Genomic DNA, 26053 nt, shown 5'->3' on the forward strand with positions numbered 1-26053 from the left:
CTGATTAGTGTCTGATGTGACTTTGTGACTAAACCTGGTCTTCAGAGGGCTTTTGAGAGGCTGGCAAAGCAAAGGTGAGAGGCAACTTATGGAATGGATGTGAAAGAAAGAAATTAGATAAAGAGGTGCAGCCAGTCTGAAAGGACAAAGAGACAGAAGAATTATAAGCCATGTCTGTGACTTGAATGACTGTCATCATTCATTGAATAGAAAGAAGAGAATGAAGGGGGAATTAAATTAATACATTATATGACAATTTTTTAGTCCACTGAGGAATCTGTCTCATTCAGTGTACTTGTTTGTACTGATGATAAAACCAAAAGTGCTGAGCAGTAAGAAGTAGTAAGACACAAGTAAAAATAAACCATATTAACTAAACAATAAAACAGGCCACTGTAGTCCTTATCGTTTTTGAAGTCACTGAGATTTCCAGAATAATTTGGGATCCACTTTAATTTTCTCATGACCCAAAAGATTCCCAAACACATATTTGAAAATCATTGTGCTTTATTAAACCAAACCTGATTTTACATTTCATCAGCTCCCCATCACTCACCCTTTTCATGACATTTTATTGATTAACTGTGGTCAAACTAAGAGCTCTGCTCTTCACAGTGTCTGTCACCAGTATCTGACTCATCTGAGTTATTTGTCAGTTTCAAGCTACAGTTGTTGAGTATCCTTAAGTGATGCTCCCCATGCAGCATTTTATGAAATCATTTCACATTTACATACATTTACTGTCATTTTCCATATTTACAAGATTTCTTCTTGCTGTGTGTGCAATTTCTGGCACGTAGCCACTAAGATGTACAGAAGGTTTCATAGATAAGTGAATCACGTATGCTGATGTCTGATGGTGGGACCCAAAGCCACACTGGAGAAGAGATTTGGGAAATAAAATGGTCACTGTAGACTAATTGACCCACCTGGCAAAATCGCTTCCTCACTGAGCTATTTAATAAGGATTTGAGACACTTAAGCAATGTCACTACTGAGAAAGACTGTGACCTTACCATCTCAAACAGCCAAAGCGAGTGAAAGCTTGCATTTTGCTTTTGGGACTGACTGACATTACTCCTGTTTCATCAAAAATAATTCTCACACACTGTAGGATATCTTTTAAAACAAAACTCTACTCTAAAGAAAATCAACATTGTTTTGTGGCACTGGAAAATATATTCAAGCTTCATACAAATTGACAAGTCACTCAAGACTTGTGATTGTGCTATTGATGACAGATACTTGATGTAATGGCTGGCCATATCATTTATCTGAAGAGACCAAATTTTGAAGACGCATGGTTGTAAAAATAGTTTCTCTTGTATAGTGCTACATGTGACCTTTTTAACATAAATAAACTTGATCACATAAGGGCACTACTGAGACTGTTGACCTCTGCATTTTACATTGTGTGCAACAGGAGTGTTTTTTTCAAGCAATCTAGATTGAATTGCAGCACAAAGACAGGATAGAAGAGAAAAAACATTCTGCTCTTACAGTATAAAGAGAGCTAATGCAGAAGGGCAAATGGGAACAAGTGAAAGGCTTAAAGAAAGCAATGTATTAATTTGTATATATTTCTTCACTTAAAGAAATTAAATGTATTAATTTCTTTAATAAAGCAAGGAAATGCTTTTGAGATGGGATGGGCTGGAGGTAGGTGCATAATGCGTTTTAGAGTGATACATAATTTCTTTAGACTAAAAATTTAAATTTGAAAATGATGTTTGCACCTCGACACTGAAGCGAGTCTTGTCTTTCTTTAACAAAAACATGCACAGATACAAACAAACACAAATAGAGACACTCTCGGTTAAGGATTCCTTCCTCCCAGGCAGCATTGGGATCACTTTCTTCAAACCACCCTTTAACTTGGAGCTGAGAAATCCCTGTGGATCTCTGATATTTCTTTCTGTTTATGTGATCTCTGTTAGAGAGGCATCAGTGTGATCTCCTCACACATGGAGCAGGATAGAGTGAAGTGTAGGTTAAACCAAAACTTCAATTTAAAGGAATATAATGACCAAAGATTGGTGGGGGAATTGAATAATGCAAATCGTATTAATATGGAAAAAATATTTCAGCCCAAGTTGTTACAAACTCTATAAAAGTGAGAGTTTTGCAGTGATGATACCATGATGGTAAAAACAGTCCCTATCCCAAAATAACATGACCTTTCTTCCTGCCTCAGGCAGGAGAAAAGACTTCTCATTGTCTTTGTCTGCTGTGGAGGCATTTCTCTGAGGAGCTCTACATTCCTAATCTCTGCGTGCCTCCTTTCAGAAACTCTCAGATTTTTCTCCAAGCTGCTTCGCTTGCTTTTGTATTTCACTCTGCACTGGCTTGGAGAATGGATTAATTTGGAGCATTGACAGCCTATTCTGTCCCTGCTGGTATGTATTTATGTGAATGGAATTGCTCCCTTATTAACCATCTAGCTTGACTGCAGTACAGTGGAAATTATGACCATTGATGTCTTCTCTCCTTTCAAAATGCCAGATGTATACATAGTGGTTCTTCAGTAAATAAGGCAGAACGTCCATCTTTCATCTGTACACCATGATGAAGATAAACCATGTTGGGGCGAGGGCGCAAAAGCCACTGGGGAACCACACAAAGCCAACTATCCTTTTCGCACTGATCTCTGCTCGCCTTTTTCTCTGCTTGTTTGTGTGCAGGTCTGTTGCTGTCCATCAGTCATTTCGCTCTGATTTTAGAGTGTACAACTGTATTGTGGAACAGAAGAGATTTCCCATGGATCCTCGGGCTATTGACAAATTTCTCATGGAAAGTTACACTGCTGCGCTTCTTGTCAGTGTAAATAATTGCTTTTTGAAAAGCAGAAATCTATTCCAACACTCTGTAGAAGCTTTTATGTAAGGAAAACGATAAATGCATGTAGTGGCAATTAACATGAGCCATGAAGTTGTCCACTCACAAAGGACTCTCTGAACTAAAACTTGTGACACACTTTTTTACCCCAGTGCATTTGTTTTTCCCCTGTGGATTGGCTGTTTGTTAGTTTGTGAGTACAATCCTACATTATTTCATGTCATGGCTTTTTTATGTCATTGCTGTAGGATCAATATTTTTCACACACCAGGATATGGCTGTGCTCCTCTGTCTGACTGAATTAGGTTATTGTGCTGATTTAATTTCCAGAGGGAACCACAGTGGTGGTAGGAAACATCATTAGCTAATTAACAAGAATGTCTCCTGGCGTTTTCAAGAAAATGACAGTGCTCCCAGAGGCTTGTTAAAACTGAAGTTCTGATAGAAAGCACGACTGTAAACAGGAGTAATCTGCAGTAACAGGTCCAAAATGGATTGAATTGTCCAACAAGTGCAAAAGTAGAGTGAAAAGCAAAATGATCCAAATGTGCCCTCAGTCAATTGCTGTATCGTTGTAAACAACAGAGCTGCCTGCCCTCCATAGTTCTGGAGCTTTTTTGCAGGTGGTACATTCCTGTGTGGAGTTTATGGTTATTGACTATATAACTACAAAAGAAAAATTGAATTGGTTGTGAAATTTTTGTGTGTGTGTGTGTGTGTGTGTGTGTGTGTGTGTGTGTGTGTGTGTGTTAGGGGGCTAAGGCTATAGAGCAAAGCTTTTGTTTCTGAAAGCAAAAACCTATAAAATCCTCCTCCTTTCATTTTCTGCTTTGTTCTCTTTCATTAATGTGCTCTTCTACTGATATTATACTTTTATTTAATCATACACTTCACTTATCCAAGAGACAAACCTCAGAGTAGTTTGACTTTCCATGAGGCATTAACACTTAGCTGAATTGATTTAGCTCGTTTATTTATCCAGGCCTTGACATATGAACATCCATTGAACGTTTCACACAAGAGTGACAGCGACTTCAAGAAATGCCTCTCAGTGGTCTGTAATAAGGCTACAATAAAGAGCATCAATGTGCATAGCTCCGAGTTTTGGGACTGAATGAGTGTGAATGTGAGGTTGTAGCATGCTATTGTTATAGTGTTAATACACTTGAACAAGCTGTACAACATGAGTTGTTGTATGAAATGTTGTAGCTTACTGATCCAGAGCTTTGGACTAAGTAATTTCAGCTCAGAAGCACTTATTTATTATTTAAACACTATGAAATATAGATAGATACATGAAAGTCAAATAGACATCATTTTCATAATGACAGTGTACAGAATAATCATCCTGCAAAAATATGCATCTACAACCTGCAAAAGCTTTTGAATGCACCATAAGAAAATTTGTCTTAGACCTGCAATTTGAGCATTTTTTTCTAAATCAGTAGTGTTAGTAACACTGAACATCAAGGCCAAGATTACTTCTCTAAATGTGCAGCTTAACACAAACATGAAGAACAACTACATTTTCAGCCTAGTTTCATGTTAATAAATTACCCCTGAGCGATGGATTCACAGGAATTAAATGCAGCAAATCAACGAGGTCAAGTTATATTATTATAACTATTAAGGACAAATAAAGACAGGGCTTTAAGGAGGTCTGGAGAACAGAGTTATTAAAATAATTTTAATGTAGACAGTATAATGACACTTGACTTTTTACAGCTGGAGGACTCTTAAACAGAAAGTCCCATAAACTGTAGTATATTATACGGAACAGGTCCTTTGGCTGCACTCAAGTCCATGTTGTTATGACACAATCTGGTGTGGTGTTGGGGGGTCAGCTAATAGAACCTGCTAGAATCGGAATTAAAAAAGGAAAAAATAGACAACAACAAAAGAGTTTTATTAAGCACCAAAAATGCTACAGACAACTTACCTCTGTAGAAATTTGTTTCTTTGTTTTTGTGATTATATGCATCTTCTTTCTTTTTGTTGCTGCTGGCACACTAGACCCTAACATCAGCCAAATGTTTGTTTTCTTTTTAGTCAAAAAGAAAGAGGTAAGTCAGTTGAACAAACCAATTACAAAACTCTAAAAGCTGTAGTAGCTTTACTGACATTATTTAATATTCCAACTGACAGGTAAACAAAGTCCACTAACATTGTGCTACATTTGCTCATTGCCAATGACTATTTCCTTTGTACAAGGTAGGCTACACTCCTATATATATCTAATAGTTGAAAATAAGTTGACATCGTTGGTGTGCACTATCTTGCATAAACCTTGTATCATGTAAAAGGAAGCCATAGAGGTTTTCCACATTTACAAAATGTTTCATGAACCTTGGACTCCAGACTGCACTGAAACTATTTCAAAATACCACAATGAAACTAAATCACTGGTTTAACTGTAATTTCATATAATTCGATACAACAAAATGGCCATTTTAGATTCAAGGACACTGGCAAAATGTTGATTATATTTTACTGCACAAACAATGTATGGAAAACATTTAAATGCTCAATAATTATCCAGGGTAACTGGAGGATGTGAACTGTCAAAAACAGAGGTTGTAAATATATTTATCAGGGCATCTTGAACCAAAGATACTTTGTATTGTACATAAAGACATATAACAACATCCATTAGAGCAATTAGGTAATCAGATGCATATTCTAAAAATTAGCTAACAGTGATTTTAATTGGCAGAATTACAGTAGATCTTCATGTGTAAATATGGTGTACTGTAGCTTATTAATAACAGTGATTTCAGTATCTTTGAGGAAAAAATAAAACAGTTTGCACTGACAAAACAAGAACATTCAATGGTAGTCACTATACAATATTGTTTGTGTAAATATATAAAATCTCAGCTGAATTAATAGTTGAGTTTGAAAAGTGTGAATAACAGATTTCATATAACGGTGAAATACTCAAACAGTTGATTCATTATGTGAAAGGACAGTTCGGTGCACTAGATATACTGTACATATTTCGGAAAATTGTGCATACAGTTTGGTTGGAAGTCTGTAAGAATATTAACATCTACGATTTGGACTTGAGAATACGTAAATACACCTTTTTATACTAGCAGTTCCCACTTCCCACTTGTATATCCAATATGAGTGCAGGCTTGTCCTCAGCTGCTTAAAATAGTCAACTGCATGAGTAAGACTTGCAGGCAGGTGTGAGCATCTTTTTATATTGCTTGGCTGGAAAATCAGCTAATCAACAAATGAACAATTGCAAAAAAAAAAACTTGTTTATTAAAAACATTTTGCCAAGTGTGGCATGAATTCCAGCATCCTAATGTCCTTTTTCAATGAGTTCTTGGTATGGTACTTCAGCTGAGATAAGAAGTGGTAACCAATATTCAAACATATCTTTTTAATAGTTAACTAAAATACCACAACAGCAGGTAAATATTGTCATGTAGTATGTTGCGAGGGTCGGTCAAACAAAAACTGTTTATATGTCTTTAGTTGACCCATTTATTTGAGTAGTAACAGACAAAAAAAAAACCTTTACAAAACATTTTTACATTCATCTTGACAGAACTTAATTAACTCTTAACCTCCAACACTGGAAATGTCAACTGCTACTGTACCACTGTTTTCAGACTCTCCAGACCAGATACATTCAATAAATCTGAGATTCGGAATTAAATCATATAGACTTTTAATAAAAGCTGAGAGTTTTAACTATGATGCAAACTCTGAGCCACCATCTTTACACTGAAAATGACTTTTGTTGGGGGCATAATGGATTACTAAGAATAAAACCAATACCCATTCTAATACTGGGGCTTCAACTACAGTATATTCTAGGATAATCACACACATGCTGGTACTGATGAGAGGCACTATTACACCAATACAACACTGGTTCAACAATCTGCAGCTACATCTCCTAGTAATCATAGAAATATGTATCAGTAGGATGTCTGTTGGCAGTGATTTGGTTTAAATGCATTTGGAAGGTTTCCTTCAAAATGAGACATCTACCACTTTGAAAAGTGACACTACATTCACAAAATGTAAATGGACTTTTTAATGGACTTCAGATCATTTAGGTCAACAGTAATACTTTCACAGACTGATTCCTCTTCATTTTAGAAATACTGAATGATAAACATAGCTTATGAATCTCTCCAAAATGGATGTACAGCATTTTGGAAACAAACCTGAAAAACTTACAACATTTATGTCTCATTTCTTAAATTAATACAGTTCTTACTTAAGTCAGTGATAGTCATGGTCATTGAAATGACCAACTAAAATCAACTAATCTCATGTTTTTAAGTTGGACTTTATAGCTATTTTGAATGACAATACAAATGTAAGTAATGTTTTAGATTTAGATGATTGTTGAGAGCTTAGGGTCTAATTTATTTGTAGGTGATAATCAATTTTAAGTCTAAAAATGTGCTGTGAGCTCTAAAAACGTCAGTTATCCTCAAACTGTAACTGTGTTCTTCCTGATTAACTTGTGTACTAGATCTTTCATTTCAGATAAATAATAAATAAACAAAATAGCTAGAATTTGGGCTGGTTAAAATTATTTAGGTTAGTTTCTCCAATTTATCATCCCTGGACACTGCACTTGATCCAACACCTAGCAGTGTAGTGCCAAACATTTTCAAACAGTATCTATAAATTGTCCAGTAAAATATTTTATCAATACCCAATTAACCACAGGCTTCTCAACCTTGATTAGATAATTAAGGTTAAATACTGACAACAGAACTGTATGTGTTACATGTCTCATCACTGTTATATATGAGTTAAGTAACTTTTGTGTTTTGTTTTAGCAGTTGGATTATATGAATATCGATGACAATATATTCATCACTGTGCCCTCCTGAGGCTGATTCCTGTTACAGTACAGTTCACCTTTAGGTGGCGTCTTAAATGCTGCCCATTACATGCACAAGTGCACATTCTACAGTCCATGCTGATTTCTTACAACACCACCCACAGTCAGCAGCTACTACTAAATGCAGACTCCTTTTAAGCCTGGTGTTTAAGCAGTCTCTCATACGGTCACTTCTGTCTTGCTGTTGGTGACAAAGTATGGTTGTGGAGGCATGTAGCGAGTGGTGTGCAGCTCCTTCTCTATAATGCAGAGTTTCTTTGGGCCATAGCTCTGTCGGTGTCCCAGCGTGTCTTTGCTTTCCCAGGATCTTAACACCCCTGGGCTGGCAGCAGTGTTGGAACCGTAGGACAGCGACTGGGAGCTGTGGCTCTTGGGGCTTCTGTACTTGTGTCCATTCTGCTTTGCAGACAGCTGTCTGGGTGGGCTATAAGGATTACTCGGCTCTGGCTCCATATCTACAGCTTCCATGGGAAGGCTGCCCTTGGTTGTCATCTCGATCACTTGCCGCCGGTTGCTGTAGAAGCTGTCATTAGCTTTCTCTGCTAACAAATACAGATAAATAACATGATAGTTCCTAGTCATTTTTCCCTTCATTAGCCATTGCATTGTGTCCTGACTGCAGAACTAGACAGGCCGCTAAAAATAGACTTTAAGTTAAATTTTATTACTAAAGCATCCAAAAAAAAAAAACATAGAGAGAGAAGAGAGTCAAGTAGTCCAACTTCACATCTTCAGGCATCACAGTAAAATAGGAGTTTAATGTATGCTAAACTTACATTGATCAGCCTATACAAATGCTGTAAATGTCCATGAAGTCACACAAAAAACATTTGCGATTTGTGGTTTAAGCCAATGTTGGCTTTATCATCCAGATAAATGTGTATATTTCCATAATTCCCTTGATTACTTTAAAACCAAAACATAGTCAAATTTGAAGTCTGCTACTGAAAATATTTAGCCACCATCAATGGTAGTATAACAAAAATAGAAATTCTATGTTAACCTCTGCTGTATTGTTAATGCAGTAACCCTACTTAAAATCATGTTTAGTTTCCTTGACAGAAATAATACATAATGTTGTAATTGCATCTTTTCAACAAGGAACTCTGTCCTTTACTGCTTTGTCTTTGATTGATATTTTATTTAAACATCTTTTTAGGAGAATATATATTTTCTTATCTCAAAAACATACAGAGGAAGTGGAGTACTTAATCGGCCCTGGGTAATGTCCACAGGTATTAATTTCAGGCTGCATTCAGCCCTAACAACCTCCACCAACACGTTAGGGCAGCCTGTATGTAGCCTGAGAGGCAAAAACCAGGGCAAAAAAGTCTGTAAAGCCCTGGCTGCACCACTAATTAACATGTGATGACATGACATGTTCTCCCCATCCCCAGTGGAAATTACGCCCTTGGTGCACAGTAGTGTAAAATGCTAATAGTGTACTAAATTGTGGTAGCTTCACACAACCTATTACAGGAACTAAGGAACATGCTTGAATATATATTTTCACATTATGCCTTCCTGTCAGCCATTATGTAAAATTACATTTGTGCCAATTAAAAGATTGCAGATATATTGTGTGAGTGGTCAGTGAACTCAGTAAGGCTTAGATGTTTATCAGTAAACCAGTCTTTTGGCATTCACTTGATCACTTGCAGTAATCATCTTCTCTAATTTGCTCACAACAACCACTGTGATGTAATTTTATGTCTCCCATCAGGTGCAGACAATGTATGAAAACAGTTTTCACTTGAGCACTAATTGAGCCTGAGCACACCAAGCTCCAGCATTAGCCTTTGTGATTTTCTGTGAACATTTCCGACTTTTTTAATGAAACATCTCTAGTCTTTAATGTTGTCTCTTCATCAACAGCAGGCTGTGTCTGTGCTCCAGATCACACTTCATGGTACAGGAAAGAGATGTAGTGATGAGCAGCATATCCTTTACAGCAGCTACTTCACTAAAACCCACATCAGTGCTGGTAGATGAACATCTTATATATTAGGACCACAGAGGCTCACATGGCTCACCATGTACAGTATAGTTGCATCTCATCAACAAGCCCCAACTCATTTGTGTTTTGATTGCTCCTGATTGTCTCCTGTCCCCATTGTCATTAGCTAAGATTTGCTCTATTTTTATTCCCTAATGATCAGTTTGTTTGATGGCACTTCAGTGGATTAGCAGTGGAGAAGCTTCAGCTGCTTGTGTGAATCACAAAGAGAGAGAGAGCTGTGTTATGTGATTGGACCTACCACATGCATGCTGATAGCTGTCATCCCTTCCATGGCCAGGTCAGTCAAACACAGCTAATTGATTCAGGTAGAATCTATAAGAAGACTTGCATTTGACTGTGCTATATAGCATCAAATACAGATCCACAAATACCTTCAGTCCACACTTTGATTCTGCATATTTCTCAGATATATTTTTTCTCTTTTTAGAGTTAAGAGCACAGGCAAATATAAAGTTTATAAAGGAAATTTAAGAATATTTGTTCTTTGAAATGCTTCTGTAATGATTATTTTTGCAACAGAAATCAATATGAAAAACGGAATATCAATTCAAATACGGCTGAATGTTCATGTTTTTCACTTTATTGGACAAGTCAAAATGTAAACACTCATAATAAATTCTTTAGGATTTATTATTACAAAGGGACCTCTAAATTTTGGAATTCTGGTTTTAAGTTTGACATTTAGTGGTAAAATTATTGGGTATGCATGACCCAATCACTAGTAGGGACCAGTGATGGTTTTATTTGGTTATGAAGTGTGCCTGACTATATGTGCTCCACTCCACTGTAACACATACACTGTCAGCATCACCTGTTATACTCACAAAACAGATATTATTTCCCTAATGTACATAAAACGAGGTAACATTTTTATTTTGCACTACAGTATCCATCTTGTTTTATTTTATGACTGCAGGAATATCTTTATTTACATACTTTGAGACTACAAACATGTTTCTTTTTCAAGATTTATGAAAAATAATTTGGCACCATCTTGCTGAGTACTATTTTGTATTTGCTATTATTTCTAATTTCAAATGCTGTTTGTCCAGGCACTGGCTGCAGACTTTCCAAAATTAGCACATGAGAAGAACAACTTGCTTCTATAAATAAACTTTCAGTTCCCCTCTCTGTTGGCATTAAATGATTATGGAACTGACACAGCCAGAGATTTGATGAAGATTCAAACCAACTAGCTTCCTATTTATAGACAGTTTTGAAGTACATATCTAACAACATGTATTGTGTAAACAGGATTCTTGCAATAAAGAAATAAAAGACTGAAAAACTGTCAAAGCCACATTGACTTTTGTCATTTAAATGCTAAACTAAAGAGAGAGATGGCAGTGAAGCTCACTAATATCTGCAGCTAGCAGAACATTTTAACAAAATGTTTTTCGTCTGTTGAGACAATGTTTAACACAAAATTAACAACATTTAATTTGACTGGGATCCCATAAAACATTTCATGAAGTATATCAGATTTATTTTCTGCCTCATAACCTTATAAATCTGTCCTCATGATTACTCAGATTACAGATTCTGTTGTTTCCGGTTTACTTGATTAAACCTCGACACTCCTCCTTAAATGATGCAGGGAAACCTTAATTAATTATGCTAGTTTTATTTATAGATGATGTAATGTGCTACCTAATCAGATCAAATGATAAACGGCAACTGCTTTTTCATCATTATGGCTTATTGCAAACAACTCCTTACCCACAGCCTTGAGCGTGGCGTACTTGTTGAGATCCTTGACAGGCTTCTGTTGTTCATAGGGACTGGTGATCTGTCCCACAGCCGGGTAAGGCTGTGTTATCAAAGTTGATGCTTGAACCATGTTGTTCATCTGGTTGCTATCTAAAAGAGGGAAAACACAAGTCATTAACGCAGAAATTTAGACACTTTCTGTTTGCAGCTACCAATTCCCTTTAATGACTGAGACAATATGTTCAAATGTGCATTTGCATTAGCTAATAAAAGATCTGATAAAATAAATACAGCGGGTAAAATCGGTATTGAACATGTCACCATTTTTCTCAGTAAATATATTTCTAAAAGTGCTATTGAAATGAAATTTTCACCAGATGTTGGTAACAACCCATGTAATCAACACATGCAAAATCTAACCATAGATGTCTATAAATTAAGTTATGTATAATAATGTTAAATAACACAGGGAAAAAGTATTGAACACGCTTACTGAAATTTATTTAATACTTCGTACAAAAGCCTTTGTTGGTAATGACTGCTTCAAGACGCCTCCTGTATGCATGCATTGCTGAAGTGTGATTTTGGCCCATTCTTCCACACAAACAGTCTTCAAATCTTGACGGTTCCGTGGGCCTCTTCTATGAACTCTGATCTTTAGTTCTTTCCATAGATTTTCAATTGGATTCAAGTCAGGTGATTGGCTGGGCCATTCTTGCAGCTTTATTGTCTTTCTCTGAAACCAATTGAGAGTTTCCTTGGCTGTGTGTTTGGGATCATTGTCTTGCTGAAATGTCCACCCTCGTTTCATCTTCATCATCCTGGTAGATGGCAGCAGATTTTTATCAAGAATGTCTCTGTAAATTTTTCCATTCATCCTTCCTTCAATTATATGAAGTTTGCCAGTACTGTATGCTGAAAAACAGCCGCACACCATGATGTTTCCACCTCCAAACTTCACTGTTGGTGTGGTGTTTTGGGCGTGATGTGCAGTGCCATTTCTCCTCCAAACATGGTGTGAATTATGGCATCCAAAGAGTTCAATTTTGGTCTCATCTGACCAGACTATATCCTCTCAGTATGGCACAGGCTTGTCCAAATGTTGTGCAGCAAGCTTTAAACGAGCTTCAACATGCTTTTTCTTCAGTAATGGAGTCTTGCATGGTGAGTGTGCATTAGGGCCATGGCGGTTGAGTGCATTACTTAGCGTTTTCTTTGAAACAATTGTACCTGCTAATTCCAGGTCCTTCTGAAGCTGTCCACAAGTGGTCCTTGGCTCTTGAACAACTCTTCTGATAATTCTTTTCACTCCTCTGTCAGAAATCTTGCGAGGAGCACCTGGTCATGGCCAGTTTATCGTGAAATGATGTTCTTTCCACTTCCGGATTATGGCCCCAACAGTGCTCCCTGGAACATTCAGAAGTTTTGAAATCCTTCTGTAACCAATGCCATCAGTATGTTTTGCAACAATAAGGTTGCGAAAGTCTTGACAGCGCTCTTTGCTTTTACCCATCATGAGATGTTTCTTCTGTGACACCTTGGTAATGAGACACCTTTTTATAGGCCACCAGTTGGGACTGAACCAATATTAATTTGCACTGACAAGGGGCAGGATTGCTTTCTAATTACTGATTGTCTTGGCTTTCCATGCCTTTTTGCACCTCCCTTTCTTCATGTGTTCAATACTTTTTCCCTGTGTCATTTAACATTATAACACATAACTTAATTTATGGACATCTATGGTTTGATTTCTTTGCATGTGTGAATTTCATGAGTTGTTACCAACATCTAGTGAAAATTTCATTTCAATAGCACCTTTAGAAATATATCTACTGAGAAAAATGGTGACGTGTTCAATACTTATTTTACCCGCTGTATATAAATATGAGATAGAAATGACAAGTACTGAGAAATGATCTCTTTCTTACTATATTGTTCTTATTGTATGTTTAATTATTTACATTTTTATTTATTTATTTCATTTAAACTGGCTTGGTTTCCTCTATGGGACTGTTGCATGATGTCGAATTCCCAGGATATAAATCAGCTTGATGGATGGATGTGAATATAGAAAAATTGTTTCTCTAACTTGGTAGTATCACTTTCCCTTAAGTAGGCTTTTCTGGGGAGCCAGCTGGAGAGTCAAGACTGCTTTTTGTAAAACTGTACTAATCCTACAGTAGACATCTGGTAAATTAAAGGGTGCACAGCAAATAGATTGGCCCCCTGCCTACTGGCATAACAGAACAAACAGATGTTCAGAGTGTCTTCTCCTCGTTTAGATTGGAGGAGATTAGTGGAACATACCAATTCACAGGCACCAGTTTGAAGACTGATGCATGTGCTGTGTGTTCTATATATCTGAGTAGAGATATTAACATGTTTATGGACCAGTACCAATACATTCATTAATTACTTACATCTTTTAAGCTTGACCTGTCACAGAATCACAGTGACTTATTTTAAATATCATGAGGAATCAACACTCATTCTATTATTCGTCATGACACAGATGGTTTCCTTTAAAGATAGCCTGACTCAAAGGAGTTGCCAGTATTAATCCACTGTGAGTCCAGCACCAATAACTTGGATATGAAGATAAAAAAATGACAATGAACTCTTCTCGGCCATTGTTAATGGTTAAATTTACAAACTTCAAAATGTGGGGAGTCCACTAGTCCTTGGTCTAGAATGTGTCTGATAAAAACAGATCATTAATACAGAAAATAGGTTAATTAGGCTCTTATTCCCCACTGGTCAGCAAGAAACTTTATTACTGTGCTAATTAATTTGGAAAGTCTCAAATTATCAATGCTGTCTCATGAAATGATGCAGAGGACAGCTTTGACAATTATTTCACTTCACCACACCTCAACAAGGGGGTGATGTAATGAGTAAGATCAGATTTCGAGGTCATTTAAGGTAGCAAAAGATTGATGGTGCCACTACGTTCTCTTTATGATAAGGATTTCTTTATAACAAGCTCCTGTACTATCCAGTTTTTTTGACAGCCTTATTAAACTTATTAAACTCAGTGATGGATTTGTCTTCATAAACCCTCATTAAATCATTTTAAATGTGTTAAAAAAAACTAGCTCCTGAAGTTTTGAACACAGTCATGTGTGTGAATAGTAGCTGACCATCTAATATTAATGTTTTTTAAATGCCATGCTACAGCCTGTGGCTGCTTAAGTAAGAAAAATAACCAAATTCACAAAAAATGTAACAGGAAATCTCTGCATCAAATCTATCTGTGTTACCTTGTCAGGTTCCTTTCTGGGCTTGTTGACCTGTTTCAGTTTCATACAATTTATCATAAGTGGGCCATGCACACAGGCTCTCATTCAGTGTGATCTTCTTTAAGATAAAAGTCAAATTGGATTATCTGCTTACATAGAATACATTGAATTGACTTCACTTGTAATGTATTTAACCAGGATAATATATGAATAATACTGCTTTTTGGGAAATCCTGGGTATATATGTATGTTAAAACAATACACACAATGAAACATATAGATCAAATTTAGTCCCATGCCGTTTTCTTTCAGATAGGCTCATTGAACCATGGAAAACTATTTTTATATTCTCATTAGTTGAGTGGTCTCACCTGACTATTGTGCTTATCTGATAATCCAGTCAAGGTCAAGGTCAAGGTATACCATTAAAGGTAGAAGCACCGAAATTTAATAAAATAATAAATTTAAATAATTATCGATGTACACTGAATGCTTTGGCCAAGCTAATTTTTATCCCATTATTGTCAAAAACATACATTTTTGATACTGGATGTCTCTAGTATCTCCTATTTTCTCTATATATAGTCTAAGATAGGAATAGATTTTACTGCAGTTAATAAATGAGGACAGGGCTTTTGTTAACATCTGGTGCAACTTTGCTATTTTCAGGATGCCAAACTCAATTTAAACTGAGGTGCTGATGTGTGTACTTGTTTAGCTCTCTCTTTATAGTTTATCTGGCTTTGTGTTAACTGAGTGTCATTTGTGCTTGTACTGTTGTCAGAGTCACTGCTTTTATGTCAGCTGTTGGAAGAAAGTAGGCCACTTCTGGAGACTTGTAAGGTTAAAGACTCCATGGTTGTTGTGGGAAATAAGCAAGTTAACACTCCAGACACAGACACCTCCCTGGAACTCATAAAAGATTTAAGAGAGTATTTTGGGAGCTGTATGCCCCGAAATAAATGGTACAAGGAGAAGGGCGCGCTTATTGACAGGCAGCCTACTTTCAAGTTAGTGATGAAAATATTCTATTCTCTCTGAGTCAATATCTTGCCATTTCTGTCAGACACCCGAAACTCTTAACATCAAACACTATATATAATATTAGTTTATCTAAGTTATACTTCAACTTATGTGTAAATTGTTTGATAAAACATCTTGTTAGACGCATACATTAACCTAGTTATTAATTAGGTAAGGATAATCTATTTGTGGACAAGCTAATGTTTAACTATGTCTTAAAAAAATCAAGATGTATAAAACATATTACAAAGTGTGTAATATTGGTTTGTGTGAAAACAAAATACATAAAATGCTTTATTTTGGGATGATGCCATTATTAGAAAGCAATCAGAGTACAGAGTTCTTTGTTAAGTTGATTGCTAGTTTAAAAGAGTAATTCAATTCAGTTGGACTTTATTGGCATGGAAAACAGATGTTACCATTGCCAAAGCACGTGAGAAATAAAAACATAAACAGAAAAAATGTGCTATTAGAATATATACAGATAAGTAATATAGTAGTAGTAGTAATAATAATAAATATTGAATTGTAGTCAAAAATACAAATACATGTAAGTGAAAACTACATAAACACTCCAACATTTTTTTTTTTAATGAGTGTGTGTGTGTGTGTGTGTGTGTGTGTGTGTGTGTGTGTGTGTGTGTGTGTGTGTGTGTGTGTGTGTGTAGGTCATTCATTGTCCCTCAGGTTGTGGCATGTTGAGATATATTGGGCAGCAAGATGTGCCCTATCTCCTTCTCCTAGGAGTATTTTTAATTTTGAGAGGTCATTTAGCTCTTTGAAATCTGAGATTACAGAGTTGAACTTGTTTTAATTGTAATTGTAATTGTTTCTTATTTCATTGTATGTTGTACATTGTAGGAGGAAGTGCATCTCTGTCTGAGTAATTCATGCTGTTTTAAATGATGTTACATGAAAGGAAACAATGGGGCAAAAAGCATTACCTCAACAACCTGAAGTAATTAGATCTGATAGAGAACAATAGAGCTGCCACTTAAAAGTACTTTTAAATGTTGAGGAAAACTAATGGTTTGTTTTCTGTAGAATTAACGTCATGGTTTTGGGTTTGTGTCTAGTTGATTTCCTATTTTATTTTGAAATACTCTCCTTCCGTCATGTGTCTGGTAGTTTTGCTTCCTGTCGTTGATTGCTTTGATTGTTTTCAATTAGTTTCACCTGTGTCTCGTTGTAGCCCCTCACTGAGTATATTTAAGTCTGTGTCCTTCTCTTGTTCAATGTTAGATTGTTGTACCACCTCTGTCAAGTGCACTGGTTTGGTGTCCCTGTGGAGTCTTCGGTTTATTGTACTTTACCTGTTTGTAGATTTTTGGATTTTGCCTGTCCACCTTTGGATGTGTTTCTTCTGTTTGAGACTGCTTATCTGTTGTAAGCTATTGTTGCCTGCTTTCTGTAGTATAAGCTTTTTTGTTAATAAATAATGATCTGCACCAGTTCTGTGCTAGCCTGCATTTGGGTCCTGTTCCCTGGTATTCCCTGTTTCCCAGCTTGACTAATTGTAACATAACAAGTTTGGAAAGCATCTTGTTCTTCTTAACTAATTGTACAGACGACAGACACATTTCCTGGCAGATATTTATTATCAAGTAAACAAGTATCAGTCACAGTATCTTAATTATCTAAAAGAGACAAATTCAGCTGTATTAATCCCAGTAGCCTGATACAATCTGATACAGATAAGAAAATCTGATATTGTGCACCTCTTCATTTATCACACAACTGTTGCACCTCTGTTATTTTGAATCACAGCTACAAAATTCACGATATTCTGAACCATTTTTGAATTGCAAGTCTTACAATAATACAATACATCACAATTCCTCACTACTGTGTCCTTGAGCCATCACTTGGGCCTTCCCTTCAAAGCATTTCAGATTAGATCAGCTTGACTGATACAACCCTGACTTCCATTCCTGAGCTCCTAAAAAGAGAAATATTTAACAATATTCAAATAATAATACCTCAAATTATAGTCGGTGCAGAACGTTTGTGAAATAGCCTAAGTTGCTGTAGAACAGCACTATATAAATTACTGTTTAATTTTGTTATTTATGCATGATACAGCTGGAGCTTCAGGATATGACAGTCAGGATGGTGTAAAAGCTATTTTTAACACTATTAAAATATAGGTGAGACTTCCCTTGCATCAGTTGAATTTTAGCGTAAAGGCTGGACATGCACTACTCAAAATGTAGAGAAATTTCACCTAACATTTTTTACATTCATTCTAGATGGTAGTGATTTTCTTAATTAACCACAGAACAATAATGACATACACATATTTAATTTTCTTCTCACAGGTCTGGCACTAAAGTGAGGTGACAAATTACTGGCAACTATTAAAAAAAATACTTTCATTGACTAATGGACCCACTGTATCTGTGATGTCAGTGGTCAGTATGGTGACAATTTAAGCTAACAATCTGTCCATAGTCAATTTCTCATTTCACAAACTATTAAAATAAAAACAAAAACAACTTGTGTCTCCAACCAGATATTTTAAAGCTCTCTGTGTTGTCAGTTTGTAAGTATCTCCTTAAAGATTTAAGTACAGTATATGGCAGTTGGAAAATAGAACCATAGATAGACTCTACATTTGGTAGCAATTTCTCAGCTGCTGTCAGAGGTAATGCTGCTGAAATACATTTCTATCTGCCAGTGAGGAAATGGACTGTCATGCAGCAGTGGAGTGTTGGCAGTGAGTGGAGACTTTGTTCTCTCTGGCTGACTGCCTGGAGTAAAAAGAGGCCACACTTCACAATTGCCCCATGTACGCCCATGGCCAGCAGGACATGAACATGATAGTACTGGTAGCCAAAAAAAAAAAACAGCTAACAAAATCTGTATTACTGTTGTCTTGAGGAGAATGAGAGCTCATAGACCAGTCTAACAGAATTTTGTTATCTTTGACAGGCAAAAGAGGAGGAAAAGGGGCTCCCTCTGGAGCATTTCAAGCACTGCTTTGCACCACTATCCGTAATATACAGTGACTATTATAGCTGGGGTATAGTCACATCTGCCACTAGAAAGCACAGCTGGAGAGGTGAAGCTGAAGTACAAGACTGATCCATGTGGCAAAAAAATACCACTTGTAACCTTGCAAGGATTGCTGTGAAGAAAACAATAATCATCCCTGTGCTGTTGCCAACTCTGTTAAACAGAATCCCTCCCATACATCCCTGTAAGATACAGCAGGCAGCACAATGTGCCGCAAATCTCCATCTCCAAGCAAAAAAGGAAAGCTACATCATTCTTTTCTTTAGTGTAGTATGAATTAAATAGCAAATATTCATTTGTTTGAATAAAATATAAATCGTTTTAACATTTATACTGCAAAAGTCCTTGTCTAAGGTGTTCCACAGACACTAGTGCAGCCCATCAAGTGGGAGATATTCATCATACAAAAGTAATCTTCTGGCTTGTGACTTCTCTTATTTTGATACCTCAGTTATACACCCGAGAATCTACACTTTGTGGATAAGGTGAATGCAAGTGTAATGACAAAGTAAATTGTGTAAATTTGCTCAAACTAGTAAATTAGAAATCTCTTTGCAAGTACATAAACTAGTATGGTGTGTACACAGTATAATTAGAATTAAACGATTACCTTTACACTATGGACAAGAAGCATTCTGTCACCTGTCGTATTTTTTCCAAATTATTACAGACTTAAGCTAAATATATAAATATATAATGATTGTCAGGTATAAAGTTATATTCTGACTTAAAGAAGGAGTCGGGGGGGTGAGACAACTACACATTTTCAAAGCAATTCAATTTTCACTTTTTTACAAAAGTGACATAACCGTTTAAACCTTTAAATAGGTGTAGTGACTGCACTTGTTTTACAGTACATTCATGTCGTGTTATCTCACATTGATAATTTTCTTTCATTTACTCCAGGGACTGGCAGGAAAATGGGATTTTAAATCAGGACACATTAAGTTCCCTAATGCGTTCAGCTGCAGTTTGTGTAATGTAAGTGTGTTCACCTCAGCATGTTAGAACAGATATTGTTTTCAAAAGGTTGTGTACAAACACGCCCCCCTTTGTTGTGAATTGAATTTTTGTTTTTTAGTTGACATACCAAAGTACTGAGTATGTTTTATTGAATTATGCTGCACTATATGTTAAACTACAATAGCTGAGTATAATACTGTACATAATAACTAAAGAAAACATACAGTATCTCTCTGAAGATCAGTCCTGTCGTTGTGTCGGCTGTTTTTTAATGAACTCATAATTATTCTGTGAGGAGGCAAGGTAGGGCAGAAAGCGCTCTGATTTTAGAATGATTAATTATTATCATGTCGGTGCTGACACCTCATCAGCTGATTTTAGGGAGCAAAAAAACTCAGCTAAAATAAAAAAAGACATCTAGCTCTTAATATAGAACGCCTTTCAATTTTGTTACATTAGTTTTGGAAGTTAAATTGCATTTTTCACTTCAGTAATATTTATAGTAAATTTGATGGGATAGTAAAAGGCAAATACAAAGTTGCAAGGTGACATAAAGCACACTGGCCTTATGGCAGCCATGTTAAAAGACCACCTTTAGGTTTAAGTTAAACAGCACATGGAGAAAATGTCAGTGTCTGTGTCCTGTCATTAACTCAGTTGTTTGATTACATAACATTGCTGCAACCAAGTAATGCACATTACTATATCCAAGAATTATTGTTTGAGGGCAATGTAGGGTTTTAGAACATTTTTGCTTGTACTTTTGCAAAATCTGTCAGAATTTCCTCTATTTTTGTTTCTAAACATCATGGAGAATGTTTGACTCAGCAGCTTGGGTTGAAGCAGAATTTGTTACTCATCTGTAAATTTTCTTGGGTTTATTTTCCTGATTTGTTATAAACTTATGCATTCGAGTTGATGAATTTTGATTAATTACATAAATAGTCTGCTCATTGAAAATGTTTTAAATATTTGCACAACTAAATCCCGGTTATGTATGATGAGGTAATTTGAGATAGGCAGCCATGTGTGCCAAGAACAGGCAGGTTTTTCTTCCAACCACAGATTACACCAGGTGTTTTCACTAATTACCAAACCTTCCAAACTAATCAGTGAAATCACCTGCTGTACTCTTCAGTTGTAATGAGAACATGTAAACTTCTGGCATTCCGTAACACATGATAATCACTGATATTTATTTGCCTCAAATGAAACATCTTGAGAAGCATCTAGATTAAGGAACATCAGTACATCACTTATTGTCATTTATTCACTTTGTTTTGCTTCATTCTGTAATTCTTTTTATACTGTAACTGAAGCACTAAGTCACAACCTGGCTTGCTGAATTATTGATTGACTGATTCCTTTACTTAAAACCTCTTCTCTACAGGATGTGAGGTTCTTTCACTATGTACTGCATGACATTGGACCTAAACCGTATCAGGAGAGTTTATCCTCAGTTGAGCCAAAGAATTTAGCATTTTTTTAAAACCAGTTATTCAGCTGGAGCATGTATTTGTAAATGAAGAATACAATCATAAAAATGCTGCTTGATTGTGTCTCTTAAATCCTTTTTTTAAATATGAGATGCCATTTCCCATTATTATCCAGCTTCCAGAGGTAGGGAGACAGAGAGACCTTTATGGACTGGAGCTGTCAAGGCAGTAAGCAGGTTAGCATTAATAAGAACTCTTTTCTATGAGTGTGGATGTGTCTAGGCATTGGTGTTGATGAATGAGAGAATGAGAGTGCGATATAATGTGTGAGGTAATTGCATACAATAAGTATTGGGTAAGAAACAGAGCTCTAGGTTGTCTGTGGTAATTAGTGTGTATGTTAAGTGATTGCTGAGGGCATGACTAATTGCTTCACCAGCCCACAGGATTGTGGATACACCTTTTTTCCTTCCACCTCTTCCAGTTGCACAGCTAATTCAGGATAGGTAGGCAAATGTGCAAGGATCACAATTTTAGGTTTATATTTGTTTGTTTTTTATCTATTGAACTTGGTTGTGCGATTCTGGTCAGTGAAAGCAGTTGGTAACATCAAAAGCAGATGGCAGCGGCATTAATGAATAAATATAAGGCAGCCAACAAACTGCTCTGTGAATGTGTATATAGGTGTGTAGCTAGGTGCTGTGTGCTGCGATGTCACAGTACTTACGGAGACTGTTAACTGTGACTCTGGTTTGTATGTTCTCATAGTGCTGTCCAAGTCCAATGTCGTCCGTATGTTCTGAGGCAGGATGGCGGATAACATGTGCAAGAGCTCTGGAAAGATGAATAACAATCTCAGAGAAGACATCTTGCAGTAAATAACAACAAGTACAGATTCTGTGCTGGCCAGCAGTGCAATCTGGCTTTCGCTAACAAGTCCTCCAAAATGACAAAGTAAAGCATTGTGTGTGCCTTCTGAAATAACCTATTTGACCGTTCCAAAACAAATGATAGGAGCATTTTTTTTATCTGCCTCCTCAAAGCTTACAGAAGTTATTTACTTGGTTATAGTTGGAGAAAGATAACCTTCATGGTAAACAGAAAACAACTTTGACTGTTGGTAGGAGACAGGACACAAGCTGTGGTCTCCGGCGTTGAAGTCTCATGCTTTGTATGGCAGTCCATGGTTTAAAAGGTACTCCAGCGGTTTAGTATAGCTGGTCAAAATGAAGCAGCACAGGCTGAGATATTCTGACTTTTAGTCAAACTCAAAAAACACTAGATCCCATAACGTAACTCAATAGCATTTTTCTTCAGACCCTCTTTGCTTCCAAAATGCCCACATCTTTCATACTCCACATTTCAAGTTCATAACGCAGGCTTTCTGTATCAACAGCCTCATCCCCAATTCATCATAACCCCAATGACATCACCATGATGTTATCAGGGTTATTTTCTCAGACTTGACAAAGCTCCCCCCAAAGCCACATACAGTATTATACAACAGTATATACTGTATATACAGAGTGGCACTCCTCGTGAATGTCCCTTTTAAAGTTTCAAGTCTGACACCTCTGACTACACTCAGTCTACCTGATGATCCTGTAGACTACTCTGCATTCGTATACACTCAAACACAAATTCATATTAAAACCATGTTCTTTTCTTTGGTAAGACATGTCAAGGGACATAATTCATGATAAGCTTTTCATACCAGAGGGGTTGCTAACTAGTGGATATTGGTAAGACTGTAACCAGATATACAGAGATGGTGGTTGGACGACTGAGGTGGCCATGGCAAATGGCAAAAGCGATGTCAGAGTGTATCGACCGCTTGAGTACACTTCTAGTGCACTGCAGAAAGGTGAGAACTTTAACCACTGGAGGTCAGCAAAAACAAGACTTTCAACTGTTTTTTATTTGAAGTCACAGAGAAACAGCTGTGGCAAATCATGTTTTTCTGAAATTACATTCTCACACTTTAAGTGCTGACACTTAACTGTGTCTTGGTACAACATGGCACTAGGGTGAGATATATAGTTAAATTATCTTATGTCACCTTCCAAAATATATGGAAAGCTATCTGCAGGTAAAAAATGTTCACTGTTGTCAAGCAGTGATTGAACTGTCCACAGTTTTGTTTTCATTTTTAGACTACATAGAGTATTATATTCTGTAGCTTTGTGACATAAAGTAAGCACCAGCCAGATATCTTGTAATTAACTTTTGTCACAGGTGTCAGGTCAGATTCGAGTAACATCGTTTATATTAAAAACTCTACGTTCCTTCAGAATCCACCTCATCAAAATTACAGTGTGCAAGTTCTCTCATTATGGTGCAGTTTACTTCAACATGTGAAGAAATGTCTTAGCTGAATTAGTCTACAAAGCATATCATTGCCATTATTTACCTAAATCAATAGAACCTTTATTCTTAATATAGACCTTTTAATGACACATTTTTCTCATACATCTGTGTCTTTAGCCTATTTGTTTTAAAGGATGGAAACTAGCCTGGACTGCTACAGGCTAATACTCTTTCACAGAATGACAATGACAACAGTGTCTCCTCAGTACAGACATTGTTCAGCCCAAAATCAGTCTCCTGAGTAGGCTGCAAGAGAGTAATAAGCCTCTTGGTTTGTATATGTTAAGTGTGTTTGAGAAAGATAGAAAAGCACTAAGGGCCTTTTTAACAAATTGTACTTGTACATCTTGCAGATACTGACGGATGCATTACAGAATTTGATGTGAAGGAAAAAATATGTTTTTACCAAAACGGTGCAACATTAAAGCTGACCCTGTGTGTTTCAATTAAAACATGCTGAAAATAAATAGACATATTTCTTGCCAAGCCAAACTAAAATTTAACCAATTTTTCTGTTAACCATCTTCACTTTCTGACTTGTATTTGGACAAAAAAAATCTGTTTTAACTTGTGCAGACAGAAATGTGTAACACATGTCACAACATCACTGGCAATAGTCTGACAATTAAAGTCCGTTTCAGATGAAAGTCGTAGGACAATGCGATGAACATCAAACATCACACTATGGTCTAACACTAACAAAAATGTGCATGTGACTTACTGTTGTGCAGATAGGTTATGCACCTGAGAATGAATAGGCTGAGTGTCATCAAACTAGTTTCTAACTGGAGGAATGTTAAACTGAACTTTTAAAATGTACTTTGAGTGCAACTAACATACAGACACACATAACAGATTAGCTTTTGGATGTTTTGACCAATCAAATCAGCGTAACTCATAACTCTAAAATAATTGTCAATGAATAAAAACGAAAATTGGTAAAATTGTAACCTACCTTGACATATTTTCTCGGTGCGGACGGTGAGTCTTTTCCAAACCGAGCTTGGTGAAAATTCCTATCAGTGCCATTATGGCCACGACCCCGCATATGACATACACAATAAGGTTGGTTTTATCCTTCGCGTTGTCCAGCGCAACGTCCACTTTCGGCGGGGGTCTTCCTGTCATCATCCACGGCGGGGTGTCGTAGTTCTTACAGGTGGTCTGGTCCAGCCGGGAGCTTTTAAACGCGCAGCAGAACCTGAAGCCACAGGTGCCGCAGCAGTACAGGTAGCTGCCCGTCCTGCACACGAACGGCGGATCCCACTGGCCCATCACGTCGTAGTAGCCGCGGCACTTGTCCTCCATGTGCGGGCTCTCCGTGACTCCGCTCTCCCCTTCCTTTGAGTCGTTAAACCCGGTCACTATGAATTCGTCGACGGTCTTACCCGGCTCGCCCTCCGCGTCGCACACCATAACTTTCACCAGAAAGTAACCGAGCAGCAGCTCAATGCCCCGCATCGTTGCTTACTTTTTGCCCCGCTCTTGACGCCCTGACAAGCTCTCATAAGCCCGGACGCATCTTCCGAAGAGACGAGACACAGCCATGCGTAAATTAAATTAGGTTGATTCAAACTTCCATGCGAAAAAGCACAGTGCGCCCCTGTACTTTTCTTTCCTTGGGAAAAAGGATATTGTGCAAAGGCAGTTCAGGCTCTTTCCAAAGGGCAGACTACTGTAGTAAGTAGTTGGTAAGGGGACGCATCACTGAAGTGGTGCACCTGGCTGTGCTGGAGGGTGTCAGACACCTCTGAGGCTTCTTCCCTCTACAGAGCCCGTCACACATATACAGAGAGAGAGAGAGAGAGAGAGAGAGAGAGAGAGAGAGAGAGCAAAGTAGAAGAGACCCCGATGAGTGAGTGAATCAGGAGGACAGAGAGAGCTGTGTGCAATAGATACATTACATTACTAATTGCAACCCTTAGAGCCATTGATTATTGTGTTAAGTCTTAAAATTGTCTGTAAAGGTACAATCCGTGATACAAATGACCCCATCACCAACATTCAAACCACAGGATTGGAACCAGCAGTCACTCCCAGATGGGCAGGGCTTTAATACAGGCACAAACAATAGAAACAATAAACATGACTTTATTTTCTCATTATGATTTGTAAAGAAACAAAGAAAATGCTGATTTTTGAAGGAGCAGTGTGTAGGACTTAGTGGCATCTAGTGGTGAAATTGCAGTTTGCAACCATTTGAATACTGCTCACCTCACCCTCCCCTTCCAAGCCTGTAGGAGAAACTATAGTGGCCGCGGAAAACGCAAAAGGCCCAATCTAGAGCCAGTGTTTGGTTTGTCTGTTCAGGGTTACTATAGAAATATGGCGGTGCAACATGGCGGCCTCCGTGGAAGGGGACCCGCTCCCTCTGTAGATATAAACGGCTTATTCTAAGGTAATGAAAACACAACGATTCTTATTTTAAGGTGATTATACACTTTTATAAGTAATACATTTTATAAGTTATACATTTATAAGTAAAACTCAACTGGTGTGAATATCTCTGTAATTTATATGCTAAAGTGTTACTGATTGAGTTACACACATAGATTTCAGCTGTGAA

At 37.0% G+C, this 26053-nt stretch overlaps 1 protein-coding gene across 2 annotated transcripts; it reads right to left on the reverse strand.

Moving 5' to 3' along the window:
• Positions 1 to 4508: 4508 nt before the first annotated feature.
• Positions 4509 to 25247, reverse strand: shisa9b (shisa family member 9b). Of its 2 annotated transcripts, none has more exons than XM_044180558.1 (4): positions 24443 to 25247; positions 21848 to 21954; positions 11454 to 11594; positions 4509 to 8253 (listed from the first exon to the last, which is right to left on the reverse strand). In XM_044180558.1, the coding sequence occupies exons 1-4, from the start codon at positions 24946 to 24948 to the stop codon at positions 7874 to 7876; spliced, it is 1134 nt and encodes a 377-aa protein (XP_044036493.1). In that variant the 5' UTR covers positions 24949 to 25247; the 3' UTR covers positions 4509 to 7873. The 2 variants fall into 2 exon arrangements, with proteins under 2 accessions (XP_044036493.1, XP_044036491.1); XM_044180556.1 differs by having other exon boundaries at positions 4509 to 8256.
• Positions 25248 to 26053: the final 806 nt, after the last annotated feature.

This window comes from Siniperca chuatsi, linkage group LG21, assembly GCF_020085105.1.
Source record: "Siniperca chuatsi isolate FFG_IHB_CAS linkage group LG21, ASM2008510v1, whole genome shotgun sequence".
In the NCBI taxonomy this organism is placed as follows: Eukaryota; Metazoa; Chordata; class Actinopteri; order Centrarchiformes; family Sinipercidae; genus Siniperca; species Siniperca chuatsi.

What these genes read in the sequence shown, in the direction of transcription:
- shisa9b (XM_044180556.1), bottom strand. Translation starts at nt 24,948, where the DNA reads ATGCGGGGCATTGAGCTGCTGCTCGGTTACTTTCTGGTGAAAGTTATG. An exon ending in CACCGAGAAAATATGTCAAG is followed by an intron (nt 21,955 to 24,442) that starts GTAGGTTACAAT and finishes TCATCTTTCCAG; the next exon opens with AGCTCTTGCACATGTTATCC. An exon ending in AGTCACAGTTAACAGTCTCC is followed by an intron (nt 11,595 to 21,847) that starts GTAAGTACTGTG and finishes TCCCTCTTTTAG; the next exon opens with ATAGCAACCAGATGAACAAC.